The sequence below is a fragment of the Mauremys mutica genome, chromosome 6 (assembly GCF_020497125.1).
Source record: "Mauremys mutica isolate MM-2020 ecotype Southern chromosome 6, ASM2049712v1, whole genome shotgun sequence".
Taxonomy (NCBI): domain Eukaryota; kingdom Metazoa; phylum Chordata; order Testudines; family Geoemydidae; genus Mauremys; species Mauremys mutica.
In genome coordinates, this window is record NC_059077.1 from 41,577,104 (window position 1) to 41,596,087 (window position 18,984).

Consider the following 18,984-nt stretch of genomic DNA (forward strand, 5'->3'; position numbering starts at 1 on the left):
AAACGTAGTAAAGAAATATTACAATAAATAACCTAATAAGGTTCACTTAAAAAAACCAACAAAACACCTCATGTGGACAAGGAGAGGAAACGTGAACATATTAAGTCCAACTTGGATATTGAAGTATCTGCTTACCTTGGTTATTATGGGGATAGGCCCTTAGGGTAGGTCCATACTTACCCGCCGGGTCGACGCGGAGAGTTCGACTTCTCGGAGTTCAAACTATCGCGTCTAATCTAGACGCGATAGTTCGAACTCCGGACGTGCTCCCGTCGACTCCGGAACTCCTCCACTGCAAACGGCGGTGGCGGAGTCGACGGGGGAGCCGCGGACTTCAATCCCGCAGCGTCAGGACGGGTATGTCAGTCGAACTAAGGTAGTTCGACTTCAGCTACGCTATTCACGTAGCTGAAGTCGCGTACCTTAGTTCGATCCCCACCGCCCCCCAGTGTAGACCAGGCCTTAGAAATGCTTGGGTGCCCAAATCCAGCCTCTCTGCTAGTCTCTCCTTTGATGCCACTATAGTCTGGCCACCAGTTGGGGACTCCACTTCAGTGTCTTTGTCTCTCCTTTTTAGCCCCTACCCACAAATTTTTCATTTTGCCTTCTATATTTGGCAATGATGGAACACTGTCTCAATTCCAAAAATGTCTCTATATAACAATTTCTGTATATAACATAAAATGATGGCAGTTTATTTTACTGTATAATAGTATCTGCTGCATGAAATAATTGCCACGAGTAACTATCTAAGTGTGCAGGAAGGCATAAAGTAGAATATTGCAAAAGTAATTCTTACTGTTAATGCAATTTTTTACAGATCCAGAAAATAGATGGTTTAATATCCTACAGAGATCCTCATTTCTGGTGTCACTCTGCTAGTGTTGTAGCTGGTACTATACATGTACAGGTGATGTCAGATGTGATGGAACAGAGAATTATACAGCAGGTAACCATATAACACTTTCAGAATCTGTTGGCTCTTCATATTTTACGCCCTGTTGATTAACCCTGAATATTTCAATCATAGGCTTAAGTTTGAATCTGCTGTTGTAATGATTTCCGTAGCTGGTAGCTGATGTTCCAGGACAAGCCTTTTCAGTATTGCTCTGCTCCTCCTTCTGCTGTTGTCCTATAAAAAGTTTGGTGGTAGGCTTTTGACATTTGAAAACAGATCAGCCAGTTTCTTTTGTCTTGCTTTAGAGGTGACCTGCCAAAAGGATTTTTTGGGGGAAACTAGTTTTGTATAGTTTTTTTAATGGTATAATAAAAGCCTGAACGAGTTCTTCAGGATGGTGGTGTGGGGCATTTTTCTGCTTGTTTTTAATTTTAGAAATATCAGAAGTGTTAAGCCTATTTTTCCTTTGCTTTTCTGGAGGACTTCCTGGGGATCTGAGATGTATTTTAGGAACTCTCACCTTAAATGAAAGGGCAAGAGTGATATGTTTTTTATGATACTCTCCAAAATGTTCATTAATCAGTGCTGTTAAATAGGTACACCTCTACCTCCGTATAATGCGACCTGATAAAGCACGAATTCGGATATAACACGGTAAAGCAGTGCTGCGGGGGCGGGGAAGAGGCTGCACACTCTGGCAGATCAAAGCAAGTTTGATATAACGCAGTTGGACCTATAACGCGGTAAGATTTTTTGGCTCCGGAGGACAGCGTTATATGGAGGTAGAGGTGTACTAACAAAAAGAAACAAAGGTTTTAAACAGTCTGAATAAAAATCCCTTACTTGTTCAACAGCTCAGTTTTTTACTCTTGTAAATACAATTTCACTGGCTCTCTTTTCACTGTTCCAAGTTAGATGAGACCTGAATTAATATTTTTTTTTAAAAATGGGGAAACCTTCTCAAGCCATCTTTTTTGATGTTACAGACATTGCTACCAGCTCTGCCTGTAGTTGACGTTGTCAGACACTTCTCATTATAAAGACCCTGTTTTTAGCCACTTATAACTTTACCAAACTTGAACGATTAGGGCTGAAACTTTCCATGCTGGATGTTTTCCTCCGACTTTAAAAAAAAAAAAAAAAAAAATTAAGTTTCAGCAAAAATGATTCACCATGGTTTGCCCTTGCCCCTTCCCTGTACTTTCCCTGCAACTGGTGCCCGTAGCTGCAAGGAGTTGCTGTTGCACTAGGCTTAGGAATTGAGAGCAGGAGTGTTCTTGATGCTCCCTTTTCTGGCACCCAGGCAGAATGGAGGAGAGAGCAGCTTAATTCAGGAGGGACAAGAGCTGGGCCTAGAAGGGCAGTGTAGGTAATGGAAGGAGTAGATTAGGACTGGGAGTAGAGTTAGGGGGCAGGGAGGAAGACTGGGAGTGAGCTTGGGTGTGGGGCTTTTGACTGGGTAAGGCTGTGCAAGGGAACTGGGAGCCAGGAATAAAATGGTGTGTGGGAAGGACATGGGAGCAAGACTGAAATTGAACAGGAGCTGGGGTGTGAGGCTGAGGCTTGGGGTCCACATGCTATGCCTAAGATTTCCAAAGGAGCCCAAACCTCCATTTGAAATTTATTAGAGATCCACAAATGAAAAAAGGTTGAAAACCACTGATTTAAACCAAACTTTCGTAGTCACTATTAATAGTGTGTTCCTCATTTTCTGGGTGCCACTTGGCTTGAGACCCTGGGGTCTGATTTGTGGAAGTGCTGAGCACTGACGGTGCAGTTGAAGTCAATGGGAGCTGTGCTTTGAACATATTAAGTCCTATACAATGCTAAATACTCTGGAAAAAAAAATCAGATCCTAGGCATCTTAAATTGGGCATCTGAAATTATTGGATACTTTTTACCTTAATCTCTGTACCTCAGATCCCCATCTGTAAAATAGGGGTGTTGTAAAGATTGTTTTGTTTGTGAAGCACTCAGATACCATAATGATGAGTACCATAGTAAAACCTCTGAGGAAATTAATAATTCTATATTCAGAGCAGGATTTGAATAGTGTGCAATAAATAAGGCTTGAGAACACATTGAACAGTGAGGATAAAACATAATGTCCATTCTTACACTGAAAGAGGCAGAATTCCTGAGGGAATAAATATGTGGTCGTATTAGACCGTATCATAATTCAGCCCTCTCAATTAAGCATTAAGGTTGCCTGTGCGATTCCTAACTTTTGACTGCTTGACTTTTTTTCCCAAAAAATTCTAGCTACAAATTGAGTCATTTTAATTTTCTGACTGGCTCCTCTCTGGGCCATAATAAATGTTGTATCTAGATTTGATGTGACCTTTTGCTCTCGTCTAACTACCGTTCTAGTGTCTGAGTATAATCACAAGTTACAATTAAAGAGATTTAATATTGAATTTCTGTTATGCTCAGGTAACAGCGGTTCTGAAAGATGCTGGAGTGAACAATTTAACTGTCCAAGTGGAGAAAGAAGCCTATTTTCAACATATGTCTGGCCTCAGTACAGGATTCCATGAAGTCATTGCTATGACACAACAAATGGAATCCATGAAATACTACAAAGATGGCACTTACATCATGTGATGTGAAGTTACATTCACCACTGGGATATAAACTGTAGTATTCAATATTTGTATTATTTTGTCAGGAGACCTTGCACATAAATGTACAGAAACAAATATAGTATATATTTGATTTTTTATAAAAGCTTAATATGTTGAGACTGGATCAGGGAGCTTTTATAAAGGAAATAAGATGGACTAGAACATTTGCTGTATATGTGGAAATAATGTAAATCTGAAATACTGTACTTGGTGTTTATTAAACAGAAATCTTGCTACATGTGTGTGGATGAGCACAAATGTATTCCATACCTTCCCTAAAGTATGGAACGTCAAATCAAGAATCATGTTCATGTCAAAATTAAAGGGAAAAGAAAACGCTTTGCAAGAGAAACAAAATTGCCGCCAAAAATACTTTATTTCCTTCAAAATGATTTTGAAGAATCTCTGTGTGAAATGCGTGTGTGTTTACACATTTATTTTGAAGAGTAAAACTTAAACTGCATATGAAGTCAAGGTTTTTTGCAGAGTTTGTTAGATACAAAAAGGAATATACAGTTTTATATTTATTTACTCTGTATAAAACTGATTTCTAACCATAATTTTAGTACATCAAGGCAAATAGATGCTATCATTTTAAATTTATATCAAATTTTTTGTAAGAAAAAATCAACCGGTACACATGCTAGCAGTGTGGACGTAGGGAAGAACAGAATTGCAAGATTTGCCCTTGCGCTATTTTGTGTTCTTGTTTACTGGGGAGGCTGAAAATCAATTTGAACCACTATGTAAAATAAACATTTTATACTTTTTTTATAATTGCAAGTGAAATATTATTGTTTGAAGTGTAAAGAACTTCATCCCTGAACATCCTCTCTCTCTCTTTCCCCTCTAGCCATGCTCTTCTTGTTAAAATGGTATAATCCAGTTATTTAGATGCCTAGATTTTAATCCTTGACAGGGTAACTAATTGTGGAATTTCATGCAATTGATATATGTAAGTTCAGTGGCATTGAATAGAAAATTGTAGAATATCTCAGTATTGTGCAAAGAGCTATTTCATAGTCAACTGAAGTTAATTCATAAGGAGGGAGGAGGAGCAGCTGAATGAGCTGGTAGTGAACTCTTCAGTACCTTGTTTATCATGGAAGACTCTTTGGAATAGGTGTGAAGAAGCTCACAATATTCAGGAGAAGCTGACTGGTATCTTTCCATCAACTGAACACGTACCATGTCTAGACAAAAAAAACACCGCTTTCTATTGTGGCTAGGTAATGGAGCCTACCCTAACTCTGTCATCTAGTTCCAAAAACTTACCCATAGACTGGATTTAGGATATTATGTCTCGTTATAACAGATTTACTTATGTAAACTATACCATTGTAAATATAGTACTTAGTAAAATGTCCCTGTAATCAATATGAACAGTCTGGGGCTTTACAAGATAATACAAAATGTGTAAATTTAAGTGAAAAATATTTACTTTAGCCAATATATACACACAACAGAAGAAAAGCCTTTCTCACTATTCTGTTAGCAGAAGCCTGGTAATAAGATAATCTACAGTAGTTAAGTGAGCACCTGTTTCTTACTGTGTTGTTGGAGACAAACTTCCTTAAAGCTATCAGTTTATTTCCCTGTGCCACACTCATGCTTTTCCTCTTCCTATATAAAAAACACTTAAATGTGTCCTTCAAATTCAGCAATCGCATAATGCAATGGTTAACTTAATGTAACTGAGCAGTTCTTTCATCATTTAGTCCACATATTTGCTCACGATTTTTATTGTGGCACAAAGCTTGTCCTTTTCATACAGTTTGGTGAAGGTACCTGAATTCTTACATTTTAATCTTAATTATGAAAGACTTGAATTAGTGTTGGTGGAATTTAGCATACAATGACCTAGTAACTACTGTATCATATCAAATTTAACAATATAATTTAAAATATCATTTAGCAAACCAACTTCTTTTGTGATCAGAATTTTTCTTGCCTTCCGTATTAATTTCCAGTACATGCGTGTTTAAACAAGGAAGTTCCATACCATTCCCTTTTCTTCCACTAGTGCTGAATTAGAATCATTTCTATGGCCACTGATTTTTTTTAAAGTGTAGTTGTGGCCAGAAAAAGAAGTCTGTAAAAATCTTCCTTACTCAACCAATCTTATGTGTCTGTATTCAGTTGTGTTCGCAACTTTAAGTTTTTACTTCTGTAAGCGCTACAGAACCAATACAGCCGTGCAAGTGTGATCAGGATGGTCTTCTGAGTACATCAACAGAACTTCTAATGTTCTGATTGCATTTATTTTATTGATGGTGTGTGAGCTAGAAAGAAAACCACTAACTTGCAGATCCTAACACAAATTCAATGTGCAAAAGGGGATTTTTTTCTGCTTTGATTTTCATTTTTTCATTGTTCAGTTTTTTCTGGATGGCTCTGGCCAGCTATGGAACTAGTAGCCTTATGTGTTCACAGCTATCATGCAACTTAAACCTGATTATCAGAGGAGGAGAGTAATGTGGTGACAAATTGTTGAACAGGTCTTTCAAACAAAATGATTGGGACTACCTTTACACATCATGGCCAAGTTTGAGTTGCAGTACTGGCAGTTTTGACTGTAAACTGACCAACCTGAGCAGGAAGCCACTGGCATGTACTGCTAGGCAAAAAGGTATGATTTTTTTCATTCAAGTTATCAACAATTGAAAAGACCTCTTAATGCATATTAAAGTCTTGTCTAGACATGTTAACATCACACCTTATTGTCTAGATAAGGCCTAAAACCTAGGCAAGCGCATTTAAAACATTACGTGACAGTGGTGTAGCCTAGGCTCACTCTAGCCTACAATAGGACCAGCTATCAGGTTTTCAAACATATTACCCTGCATCTTAATAAGCATTAAGAGGGCTCTTCAGTTTTAGGCTAACAATTAGAAACCCCACCTTTTTTGCCCATCACGATAGAGTCAAAGAGAGACATTCTGCTGCTTCCATAGAAACCCTTTTCAGGCTATAACCATATTTTTAAGCAAAGGATTCAGGTTTCACTGCACCATCAAGCAGAACTGGACTATAAGATAGTTTTTCAGCTCATACAAGTTCCTGGTCTAGTAATTTAATTTGTGTACAGGTAGAGAGTGTTTCATGGTATGTTCTAAATCAGTTTCATCTTTGAAACAGCAACTATCTCATTTGTATATGTGGCAGCAAGTAATGTATATGTATAGTGTAACCAAAAAAAATTTTTTTTAAATGTTTATTGTGTACTGCATCTTGACTTGTGCAATTTTTTTAAAGATTTTTTTCATCTCAGATGTATAAATGGGCAGATTTGAAATGCTATAGAAAGTTCAGTTTTACCTTTTGCAACATTCTCATGGTGCAGAAGATGAACACAGACTGCTACTGCTCATATTAGTCAATATTACAGCACTATGGTATGTTAATCATGAGCTTTATTACTGCTTGTAATGTACACTTAACTCTTACACGTTTCAAAGAAACATACTGACCTGTTGTAAAGTGTAAAAATTGGCTGTTTTAGTAGGTGTCTGATACCTAGACATAGAGACTTTCTTCTGAAAACACTTAACAGCTTTTCATGGAAATCCATTATAACTCACAATGCACATTGCTTTTTGATCTAAAACTGGTTGCAGCAAGTGAAAATTAAGACAATACTGCATATTTCTTTTTGTCCATATCCCTATACCACAAAATTAATGTGGTAGGAAGATGCCCCTCTTCTGTAAAAGTATATTATCTTTACATGTTTTGTGGTAGCCTGTGCCAGTGCAGGCAGTGGTTTCCTCCTCAGTTCTGTGAGACACAATGATGATCAGTTACCCTCCAGGATTTTTCCTCTCAATATTATTCTGCAAAAACCTGCAGCTTGCTCTAGAGGCAAACTTTGCCCTGTCCGTGGCTGGGCAGGACTTCTGCAGGAGAGCTTCGCTTTGGGAGTAAGTGAAAGTCAGAGATTCCCCAACTCCTTACCTCTCAGGCAACTTCTGTAAGACTTTGTATTCATTGTGCTCTATCCTGTCATTGGGGAATCACAAGTTAATTATTAGAGCTGATCAGAAAAATACATTATTTTTCTATAGAAAATTATGATAAAAATAATTTGCCAATTTTTCCACAAACGTGCATAATATAACAGTAGAAAACAGTCCAACCAGTAAGAGCAAGATAAACTGAAAATAGTGATGTACAGCATTACATGTATTGGGATAGCACACCATCAAGCTATCTGTTCTCTTTCCCCTGCATTGGAATGGGAGAACAATGCAAGGGATGCTGCTGATGGTAGGCAGTTCGATGGCTCATTGATGGGCTCCCTCACACGTAGAGTTGTCCATAGGTTAAAGACCACGGTACTGTGCAAGCAAAACAAGCAGACTCCATAGCCCATCCAGCCCTCTGCCCCTTTTTAAACTACTTCTGGGGGCTGCCACTCAGCCTTCCAGCACCTTTACCAATACTGACTCAGCTATCTGCAGCCGGGTGGCATCTTATCTCTGTCATCTAGCTCACCTCTCCTGCACCGCTGTTGCTTCACTCTTACTCCTAGGCTCCTGATCCACCTGACTCCCTCTATTCCCATCAAACCTCCAGAGTTGTTCCAGTTTTCCCACTCTTCCTTCTCCACCCAACCCACCCTCAATTTCCCATTGCAGTTTCCTTTGGGCCACCCTCCGTGTTCCCACTCCACACCCACACAGCTCAAACACTACCTGACTCCCCCTGGCACTGCAGCCCACTGTGACATTATTCAGGGTACAATCTGGACTGATGCTGTATCCCCTCAATTTTCCAGGTTGGGGTGCCTTTCACACTGCTTAGGGCTTATATTGGTGTAGTTAGGGTGACAGTGTCCATGTAGACAGTGTGTTACTTACATCTGTTGCTGACTGACATTCTTCTCAAGAAAGGCTAGTAGGCTCCTTGCTGTGAACCCCATGCCTGGCTCACAACTACACCTATCACCGGGGGGAGGGGGGGCTCCAGCTAGAGCCTTACTTCCCACCGGGCTCCCAGCTAGGCTGCCACCCAGACTCTTGGCACACCACAGGGAGCCCTGCTGCCCCCCTGACTCCTAACTGGGCTCCCAGCAGGGAACTCCTTGCGGAGCTGAAAGCCCCCTAGTAGCCAAGCTCTTAGCCCCCTCCCCCCCACTGCCCCTCTTAAGTTGGTGGAAGCACCACCAACAGAAGGATGACAGCATGGGCATGAAAAACAGTAATTACTGCAGTGCTTGTAAATTGACCTAACATAGGTCAACTTAAGTTTGTAGTACAGACATGCCCTGAATTACCACTCCCAGACTTTCTCCCAGAAGTGTATGCTTTGTATTGCCAAGTCCTCTCCTGGACAATACAAGCTCATATAAAATCTGCAGTTTTATTAATAGAACATGATATGCACAAATCCTAAATTCTCAAATGGATTTTCCCAAATACTTTAATCCAAACACGCTGATTTAGATAAAATAGTAAAACAAGTTTATCAACTACAGAAAGATAGGTTTTAAGTGACTCAAGTAATGAGGCATAAAATTCACAAGAAAATAAAAGTAAAATGCAACTAATGTCTAACTCACTGGTTCTCAAATTTTCGTCCTGGTGACCCCTTTCACACAGCAAGCCGCTGAGTGCAATCCCCTTTATCATGCTTTGCCAAGGCGAAGCTTGCTTTTAAGAATTCCTGGGTTAATGAATGAGAATGGACACAGTACAGGACCATTGAAAGACTGTCAGCCACAGATCTAGCCAGGCTCCACACAGCCCCACGCTTCAGAGATGAAATTATAACCGCAACAAGATGTCACGTGGTACAAACACCCCCCCCCCGCAATGGCCCCGCCCCCTTTTCGAACGTCTTGAGGAATCAGCGCCTGGTCTCCACGGAAACGCATTCGGGGTGGAACGAGGAGCGGCCAATGAGAATGGAGAGAACACAAGGGGGCAGCCAATGAGCGGAGCTCGGTGCGTGGTTTAAACCTGCGGCGGCAGCTGCTAGGGAATCGTGCATTCGTGAGCAGCTGTCGGGAGAGTCACTCACCCCAGGCCAGGCAGCAAAAGCGGTAGCGGCGGAGCCGGGGTTCAGCGCTCTGTGGTGCAGAAGGCGCGTGGGGCCATGGCGCTGCGGATCAGCAGGGTAAGTGGGGGGAAGAAGGGGTCGGGGCCCCGCCGGGCTTCCCCCGTGGAGGGGGGATGGGTGGCTGCGCCCCTTCCTTCTCCGGGGCGGGGGCAGATACTGACTGTATAAGTGGGGACCTATGCGCCTCCACGCGGGATTCTACTACGGCTCCATCCCCCCGCCCCGGTGCTGGCTCGCCTGGAGCAGGCTCGGGTAAGCCCGGCCCACAGGCTCGCCCTGGGCTAAGCCATGGCCTGGGAGGATGGGGGGCCCTGTGCTGCTCCCGAGCAAGTTGCCTCCTGGAGGTGCCGCAGTGTCCCCTCCCGCCCAGACCTGCCGCGCTGACCGGCGCTTTTCTCCGCAGAACACCAGAGTCAACGCCGAGAACCAAGTGAAGAGCAATGTGGCCGCTGCCAAGCGGGGAGCGGCTGCTGCCAAGCCCGGCCTCAGGCCGAGAACTGCCCTGGGCGACATCGGCAACAAAGTGGGCGAGCAGCCGCCCAAAGCGCTTCCCAGAAAGGTAAGGCCTGGCGCCTGCCCCCACCGGAGCCCTGAGCAGCCCGAGCCTGGCCCGCTCACGCCCCCTTCTCTCGCCTCAGGAAACGAAGCCCCCCAGCGCTGCGGTGAAGCCCCTCCCCAGGAAAGCCACGAGAGCTGCGGAGAAGGTGATCGAGCCGGCTAAGGAGCAGAAGCCAATCCCTGAGCCTGCTAAGGTATCTGTGCGGTGCCAGTCCCCCAGGCATGCAGCCCTGCTCTGAGCTAGCTCTGAGCCTGGAGGAGGAACACGCTTCTTCACACTCCACACCTACCATGACCTCACTGACTCCTGCATGGCTTGGAGCCTCTGCCTGTGCAGCCTACTTTTCCCAGCACCTATAAGCTCCCTTCCCTGGAGGAAGGATAAAAGCAGAGGTGGATTCAAGTAGCAGTCTGTGAGTGGATTATTTGACTAACTCATCAGTAGTAGATAAATTACTGCACGAATGGGGCCTTATCTGAGAGCTTACCTACACTTGAAAGGCTACAGGTGCACTTGTAGCCCTTCTTCAGTGTAGACCCTATCCATGTGAGGGGTTTTCCCATTGATGTAGGCAATCCACCTCCCTGAGTCTTCAGTAGAAGCTATAGGTGCTCAATCTTCAACTTTCTCCCCAGTTGGAGTCTCCATCCCCAAGCCCCATGGAGACCTCTGGATGTGTGCCAGGAGAGGAGATGCTGTGCCAGGCTTTTTCTGATGTCTTGCTTGAAGTGAAAGATGTGGATGTAGATGATGGTGCTGACCCAAATCTCTGCAGTGAATATGTAAAGGACATCTATGGCTATCTGAGAGACCTTGAGGTTGGTATGAACTACTTTACCCTGACTCTAGTATGTGTCTCATTATCTTTGGTCCTCTATTCCTAGACTTAAGGTGCAGGAGTCTCAGCAACTCCTTGAGGCAAGCATTTCTCTTAATCTAACCACCTTCTAGAGACAAAGTAGGTGAGGAGATATATATATATTTGGACCAACTTCACTTGGTAAGAGAAGCTTCTGAGACACAGCTCTGCTCTGCCCCTCTCTCCCTCTCCCCAACAGAATTCAGTTCAATAAAAGATTCCTTCACCCACCATGTTTCTCTCTAATATCCTGTGACTGACATGCTACAAATACACTGCATATAAGGGCTCTAACAGACTCTGAAAACATTAGTGATCACAGAACTAGTGTACTAAAAACTACCAGCACTGGCATTTACTCTACTATTGCAAAGTAGTACATGGTAATTGTTAGCTGTTGCCTTCAAATATCTCTTGGCCAAAGAAGGTAGACTCTGTACTTCTGTTGGTCAAGACTAGCAACCTCCAGTTTTCTAAAGGGTCTATAGTAGTGCCAATAATCCTCCCATGCAAGAATTGCTGTAGTAACAAATATTCCTTCCATGCAGAAGCAACAAAATGTCAGACCAAAATACCTGGCAGGCCAGGAAGTTACTGGAAACATGCGGGCTATCCTAATTGACTGGCTTGTGCAGGTTCAGATGAAATTCAGACTACTTTCAGAAACTATGTACATGACTGCTGCCATCATTGATCGCTTCCTGCAGGTAAGGGCATGACATGGCACCTTGTTCCTTTGCCATGATTCCATTGCTTTCCAGCATATAGCAGATAAATGACAACTTTTGAACCCAGCACATGCTGAATGTTACTTAATGTTATGCACTCACTATAGCAAAGGCTGATTTGCTTTTAATAATCCTCTTGAAATTAAAATTCAGATTTAAGTAGTCCAGTCAGTCATGTTTAATGATACTAAAGTTTTGAGCACAAACTTTGTATTTGAAATGAATCATCCTTCTTGCATCTAATCTAGAAGCTTCTTGTTTTCCTATAACCCTTCATAAATTGTTAACTTTAGAGAATTAAAACTCTCACTACCTCCTAACTGGCCAGGAACTTGTGTGTGTGACTGACACTGACCGTAAACTAAATGTAGTATAAAGACTCTAGTTTTAAACCTGACTTCATCAGCATGGTAGCCAGCTGTCCTGTGACAAATATGCTTATTGGCTTGTGTAATTCTTGTATTAAACACTTTCGTACTATAGGACAACAGTGTGCCCAAGAAGATGTTGCAGCTGGTTGGTGTCACAGCCATGTTTATCGCCAGCAAGTATGAGGAAATGTATCCTCCTGAAATTGGGGACTTTGCCTTTGTAACAGACCACACTTACACCAAGTCCCAGATCAAACAAATGGAAAGGAAGATTCTACAAGCTTTAGACTTTGCCTTGGGTCGCCCTCTGCCACTGCACTTTCTAAGGAGGGCATCAAAGATTGGAGAGGTAAAATTCATGAGGCTCTTGAAGCCTGTATTAAAGGGAACATATCAGTTTAGCACACCTGCAAGTAGATCTGAAGGTATTCATAAATGGACAATTCCATCTGTACTGGCTTCTCCAAAATGCAAGTCTCTTGTCTTGGCTGGTAGCTAGCTGCCACTTTAGAGCTATGCACAAACACAACTGGTATTCAGGGGAATGGAGTTGCTTGCAGACCTGACTAAGCTGCTGCTAGTACAGTCCTAAAGGAGAACCCACAGATGGCAAAAATAGGTGCACTAATAATGGGACAAGACTCATCTCTCTGTTGCATAGCTTATGAGAGAGTGGGGCTGGGGACAATCCCTATTCCAGGGGATGTAGAAAAGAAGTAGAATGCATTTGTTTTCCCCCATCAGGGCTTACTGAGAGACAACTAATGCTTGATTCTCATTCTAGGTGGACCTTGAACAGCACACTCTAGCCAAATATCTGATGGAATTATCCCTGGTGGATTATGAAATGGTACACTACCCTCCATCCCAGATTGCTGCAGCTGCTTTTTGCTTGGCTCTAAAGGTTCTTGATGGTGGAGAGTGGGTAAGCTTGGTGCCTGCTAGTTTGAGACTAAACTGATCAAGTGGGTACAACTAATGTACAAGGAGTACCTGTACTGAATTCTGCAGTAAGCTACACTACACTCCAGCCTACCTTAGTGGCTAGGGTGCATGGTTCCATTTCCCAAAATGGGAACTCTGGGCATAGTACTAAGCAAGTTCCACCTAAATAAGATGGGCTTGTGGAAAGCATGACATCTTCCCACTCCAGAAAGGGAACACAGGTGTAGATCATGCTCCTTACTTCAAGGAGCAGATCTCTGCCTCTAGATGATAGCTAATATAGGATTAGTGTAAACTACTGAATAACTCTAATTTCCTTGTCTTAGACACCAACTTTACAACACTACATGTCTTACACTGAGAGTGCTCTTCACCCTGTCATGCAACATATGGCAAAGAATGTGATCCTAGTGAACCGGGGCCTTACAAAGCACATGGTAAGGAACCTGTTTTCCTTTACAGGATGGGTATGGTGAAGGTGGGAACAAAGTAATACAGAACACTTGGCACCGCACAACACTTAGCCCAACAAACTGCTCACTGTTAAACTTGGCTGCTAATGAAGCTTAACAGGTAAATACAGACACTCAGATCTACCTGCCTAGTGTAGACAGTCTCTGGTATGAGCTCATGGAAAAGCTTGCTTAGAGGTGGGTTTTGAATATTAGCTGTTCATAGGCCTGTCATGGCACAAGCTGACCAATTTTCAGCTCCTGTCCAATGTCTGGAAACTGAGCCCCCCTCCAAACACATGGAATTTATAATATGCAAGATTTAACCTCATTTTTTCTTCTCCTTTCAGACAGTCAAGAACAAATATGCCAGCAGCAAAAATGCTAAGATTAGCACTCTTCCACAGCTAAACTCTACAGTCATACAGGATCTGGCTAAGCCTGTGTCAAAAGTGGTATAACTTTTTTTTATATAAAACTAGCAGAATTAGATTAAAGTTGGCACCATGTGCCATTGTATGTGTTTTGTGTGTGTATATAATATCTTGTCCTTCACCTAAAGCTTTTAATAAAGCACTTTATGCTTCTTACTCTGTTTCCTATCATGATGTCTAAGGTATAATCACTTTCCAGTGACAAATCTTAAAACAGGAGGCTGACTGCTTATTCTCACCCACCTTGTAGCTCTAGTACATTTACCTAGGGTGCTCAGGGGGGCAGGTGTTCTCTCTCTTAACTTGTTGGTGTGTGTGTGTGTGTGTGTGTTTTTTTTTTTAAACAAACAAAAAAAACCCTCTTGCACTAAGAGCAGAGGATCAATGGGGCCCTGTAGTGCCAGAGAAAGTGTCAATAGCAAAACAGATCCCACATGTACCAACTGTATTTGCCAGAGCAAGAGCAGCTCTCCTATCATAGCTGCAGAAATGTTATATTGCACTGTAAAAGTGTGGTGCAGCTTTGCTAACATCAAGCTATAGGTTCATCTTTAAGAACACTGGGAGAGTATAATTTGCTACAGGTGTCCAGCTTCTCTAGTTTTTCACCTCTAACCTAAAGTGCAGTGGGTGTCTCAGCCTTGAGCAATGATGGCCTGGGTAGGTGAACAATACACTGTATCCCTCAGCTGGCAATGTAAAAGTTTAATCTCTCCACAGGAGATACAGTAGTGGCAGGTGCCTGTCTCAATCTAACTGGTGTCTCTTACAAAGAGATGACATTGTGCCTGCTACTCCTATCTTGGAATATTAAAAGTGGCCTCATGGTCACCATAAATCCATTCAGAGTTGTAATGGACATAACAAGTAAACTAGTTGTCAGCTATGTCCATTAGTTGTATAGTTCACTGCTGTAATACTTTCACTCTCATGGTGAATCAAGTGGTCAGTAACTTATGAGGCTCACTACTTCCCAAGGAGGTCAGATCTAAATATCCTCTTGTCAGCCAAACCTTGATAACATCTAAGATTTAGTATCAAGAAAAGTTGCATATGATTGAAAGAGCAATATAAATACAAGTGATTCTGTGTTCATCGTTCAAGATCACAGCAGTGCTAGAATCAACTGCTGACTTGTAAAAGTCAGTCTCTTTCTCTCTAAAATCATGTCAACAGATCAGAATGCAAAGGCAGCTTAGATGTAGAGTTAGTCCTTCCAGGAATTTTCCAGCATATTAAAAATAGTTATTTGGAAGCACTCCATCCTACATCTTTTAGCTCTTCAAAGTTTAAGCAGGTTAGAGATGAAAGGATCAGGCCCATAGTTTCACTTTTATACCTGAAGCAACTGTGTGTGAGGAACAGCATATGACAAGGTTTTGGTTTTTTTTGAGCACATGCTGTCCCGTCACTTTGATGCAACATTCTATTTACCATGCATATATAAATCTAGTTACCCTGACTAACATATGGCAATTAACCCATTCTCTATTATAACATTGTCTTCAGCTTAACTATGTAGATATTAGTTTCCTACTGTATTTCACACCTTTGATCTTAAGGTTAACTAGACAGTCCCATACATAATTAAGACATGAAAGGGAATTAGCATCTACAAGCTATTTGGTTACCTATAGTCTGTTAAAGTTTAATCAGTGTAAACACAAACAAATAGAAATTGAGTGTAGATACTAAATATATTACTACAAATGACTTGATAATTGCTCGTCTAGTACATCTCTGAAGTTCATGTAGAAGTGAATTGTCTTGAAACAAGTGCAATAGCTCTTCTTACAGGTCATACACAGGTTGGCTCGTCTGTTAGTGTTACAAAAATGGACTTTATGAGGTGGTAATGTTCAAATTATTTGTATATGTAAATTAAATGTGGAACACTTAAAAATCTGTTCAATGAGATCTTATAAAGCAGGCATGGGGAAAATTACTTACATGATCTGTATACATAAGCACATCACTCTTAGACCTCAGGCTGGTTTTGCACAAGCTTCCAAGAAAAGGGATTGCATACATGGTATCTTCAAAAGCAGGCCTGATAAAAAGGGGGCAATTACCCAGGGGCTGCCAGCAGCACAGCTAAGGTGGGCTTCCGACCCAACCTTGATCCACGCTGCTCGTGGAAGCAACTGGCATATCTCTGGGGAGTGGATCTCCGACAGCACTGTGGTGTGCAGAAACTCCCCTAAGCCCCATACCTAGGAGCTGCTACTAGAGGGGTGTGCTGGTCAGTTTCAAGAGGTAAGCACTAACCTCAGCCTAGAGCCTGCACTCCATCCAAACTCCCTCCTAGAGAATGCACCCCTCCCACTGTTATACCAACATAATAAAAACCAGCAGGATCTTATTAAGAGGGATAAGGCAAAGATGCCACATTTATTGTAAATACCATACCATAACAAAACAAAAGACAACAGTAAACAATGTTGTTTTACTACTTATTTCTTATACACACACACATATATTCATTCACACAATCATTCATTCAGGTTCTGTATAGATGTTATAGTTACCAGCCTAGATGTTGCTCATGCCAAGTTACTGGCCAGGTATCTTGGTCATGAGGATGGAGCCGAGTCTGTGTCAGATGCATCTGATGCTCCTGGAGGCTGGCAGCAGAACCATAGACTCAAAGTCCTTATTCTTTAGAGTCTAGTTTTATAGGGATTTTTCCCTATGTTAGTTCATAGGAGTTGCTTCATTCTGCTGTTGCTAAATCAATCAGCAGATGGCTGGCTCCATGTTATTAGATGTTTTGTTTTTCCTTCCTTTGAGGTGTGGTGGGTGGATTCCAGTTTGCCCTCCGGGGGTCATCTGGTTGATCCCACTTGACACCTTCTTCAGCCGACACTGAATTCTTCAGGCTGGTGACTCCCTAACCATTCAAGTCACATACATTCTCTATCTTAATCACATCTATTTCACTGTCTCTTTACTTTTTGGGGTGTTACCAATTTATGTGAGACTCCCTGTCTTTTAACAATCAAAGATAAAGTGAGATGAAAACTTACAGAGGGTGGGGGTCTCTATTTATACACTATAACAGCTACTGTTTTGGCTTACTTAGAGTTAATTAATGTTTAACAAGTTTTATACAAAGTATTTCTTTGAGCAGGCTTCACACAGACACAGCTGGTGGCTTGCAGGTTAGAATCACAAATTTACTTTTAACATAAACCTTTAGTTATGAGGCATCAATTAACAATAAGTCATTTTTCATATAAACCATGTCTAATATAAACCTTCTTTAATATCCCTACACCACACCCTGCACTCCCTCCTGGAGCCCTTACCTAAACACCCTCCTGAACCTGAACTCCCTCCTAGAGCTTGCACCCCACACTCTGGCCCCAGCCTGGTGAAAGTGAGTGAGGGTGGGGAAGAGGGACAGGAAGGGGGGATGGAGTGAGCAGCAGCCAAGGCCTTAGAGCAGGGGCATGGCCTTAGGAAAGGGGTTGGGCAGGTGGTGGGGCAAGGGTCTTTGGATGTGCATGATTAGACAGTTGGCAACCCTACCAGGCAGGCATGTGGAAGCCCTTGCTGTGCTGGAAAAGCATAGCTGGCATCTTACTGGGCACCAGCCAGCACAAGTGCAGCACCACTCAACTGTCAAGTGGATCACATCCACACAGCTTGTGGGGGTCCATTGACTGTTGTGCCCTGGGGCCTGGAATTTGTCAGTGAGCCTGTTCAAAATAACTACACTTAGCTGTAATGGTGCAAGTGCACTTAAAAATCAGGAACAAGTGTGAAACATTGCTACACCTTCATGCTTGGAAAGTGAAGGCAAAGGAGTGTTTAAGATAGCAGTGCAGTCAAATGTCAGGACAGGGCTGAATTGTGAAATGAGCTGGGTATAAAAGTTGATAAAGAAAAGGACATGGGTGCACCAGGTCACACAGCCTGGCTGGAGTCTAGTGTGAGGGCAAAAATACTGGCGGGTAAAGTATGCAATGCACTGTTCAGATTAGCTGTGGTGCGGGGCTAGTGCACAACAGTGCCCCACCCTGCCCCGGAAGCCGGGGGGGCAGTGGTTTCCCCAGGAATTGAAATTAGAGGGGGTGTTCGAATTTACAGGGGGGGTGTCAGGACCAATGAGATATATAAAAAAGATATGAATAAAATAAATGTTTTGTTAGGATTATGCAAATTTAACATAAGAATAATGCAAGTTACACCAAAACACATAACAGGTCTAGATTTCTAAAAAACCATACATTTAAAAAAAAAGTATTTAATTTAAATTGACTTTTGAAAAGTAAGCCATCATAGGGTAAGAGGAAAGTCCTTTCATGGATCAGTAACTGGTTAAAAGATGGGAAACAAAGGGTAGGAATAAATTATCAGTTTTCAGAATGGAGAGAGATAAAAAGTGGTATCCCTGAGGGGTCGGTACTGGGACCAGTGCTGTTCAACATATTCATAAATGATCTGGAAAAATGGGTAAACAGTGAGGTCGCAAAATTTGCAGATGATACAAAATTATTCAAGATAGGTAAGTCCCAGGCAGACTGTGAAGAATTACAAAGGGATCTCATGAAACTGGGTGACTGGGCAACAAAAATGGCAGATGAAATTTAATGTTGATAAATGCAAAGTAATGTACATTGGAAAACAATCTCAACTATACATACAAAATGAAGGAGTCTGAATTAGCTGTTAACATCAAGAAAGATCTTGCAGTCATTGTGGATAGTTCTCTGAAAACATCCACTCAGTGTGCAGCTGCAGTCAGTGATTCCCAACATTCTGTTTGCTTTTTTAAAAAGAACAGGAGCACTTGTGGCACCTTAGAGACTAACAAATTTATCTGAGCATAAGCTTTCGTGAGCTACAGTCCACTTCATCAGATGTAGCCCACGAAAGCTTATGTTCTTTTTGCAGTACAGACTAACATGGCTGCTACTCTGAAACCTTTGCATTTTAAAGAAAGTGATAGATAATAAGACAGAAAATATCATATTGCCTCTATATAAATCCATGCACATGTACACCTTGAATACTGTGTGCAGATCTGGTTACCCCATCCCAAAAAAGAC

At 42.1% G+C, this 18,984-nt stretch overlaps 2 protein-coding genes and 1 long non-coding RNA gene across 5 annotated transcripts in view; 2 read left to right on the top strand and 1 right to left on the bottom strand.

The window, feature by feature from the left end:
• Positions 1 to 3,758, top strand: part of SLC30A5 (solute carrier family 30 member 5) — a 26,158-nt gene extending 22,400 nt beyond the window's left edge. For both annotated transcript variants that reach the window (XM_045021400.1, XM_045021399.1), the window contains exons 15-16: positions 821 to 949; positions 3,332 to 3,758. In XM_045021400.1, coding sequence (XP_044877335.1) covers positions 821 to 949; positions 3,332 to 3,502 — 300 coding nt within the window. In that variant the 3' untranslated portion in view covers positions 3,503 to 3,758. The remainder of the gene's footprint in view (positions 1 to 820; positions 950 to 3,331) is intronic.
• The window catches only part of LOC123372857, a 12,626-nt gene extending 3,327 nt beyond the window's left edge, over positions 1 to 9,299 (bottom strand). The window contains exons 1-3 of one of the 2 annotated variants that reach the window (XR_006580478.1): positions 9,083 to 9,299; positions 7,477 to 7,521; positions 4,615 to 4,715 (exon numbers count right to left, since the gene is read on the bottom strand). This is a non-coding gene — a long non-coding RNA (uncharacterized LOC123372857). Of the gene's footprint in view, positions 1 to 4,416; positions 4,716 to 7,476; positions 7,522 to 9,082 lie in introns of those variants that run through there. The other variant, XR_006580477.1, reaches the window with a different exon arrangement.
• Positions 9,300 to 9,478: 179 nt separating this feature from the next.
• Positions 9,479 to 14,086, top strand: CCNB1 (cyclin B1). Its single transcript, XM_045020186.1, has 9 exons — positions 9,479 to 9,639; positions 9,986 to 10,141; positions 10,221 to 10,334; positions 10,777 to 10,959; positions 11,549 to 11,707; positions 12,212 to 12,448; positions 12,884 to 13,024; positions 13,371 to 13,481; positions 13,847 to 14,086. The coding sequence occupies exons 1-9, from the start codon at positions 9,619 to 9,621 to the stop codon at positions 13,955 to 13,957; spliced, it is 1,233 nt and encodes a 410-aa protein (XP_044876121.1). The 5' UTR covers positions 9,479 to 9,618; the 3' UTR covers positions 13,958 to 14,086.
• Positions 14,087 to 18,984: the final 4,898 nt, after the last annotated feature.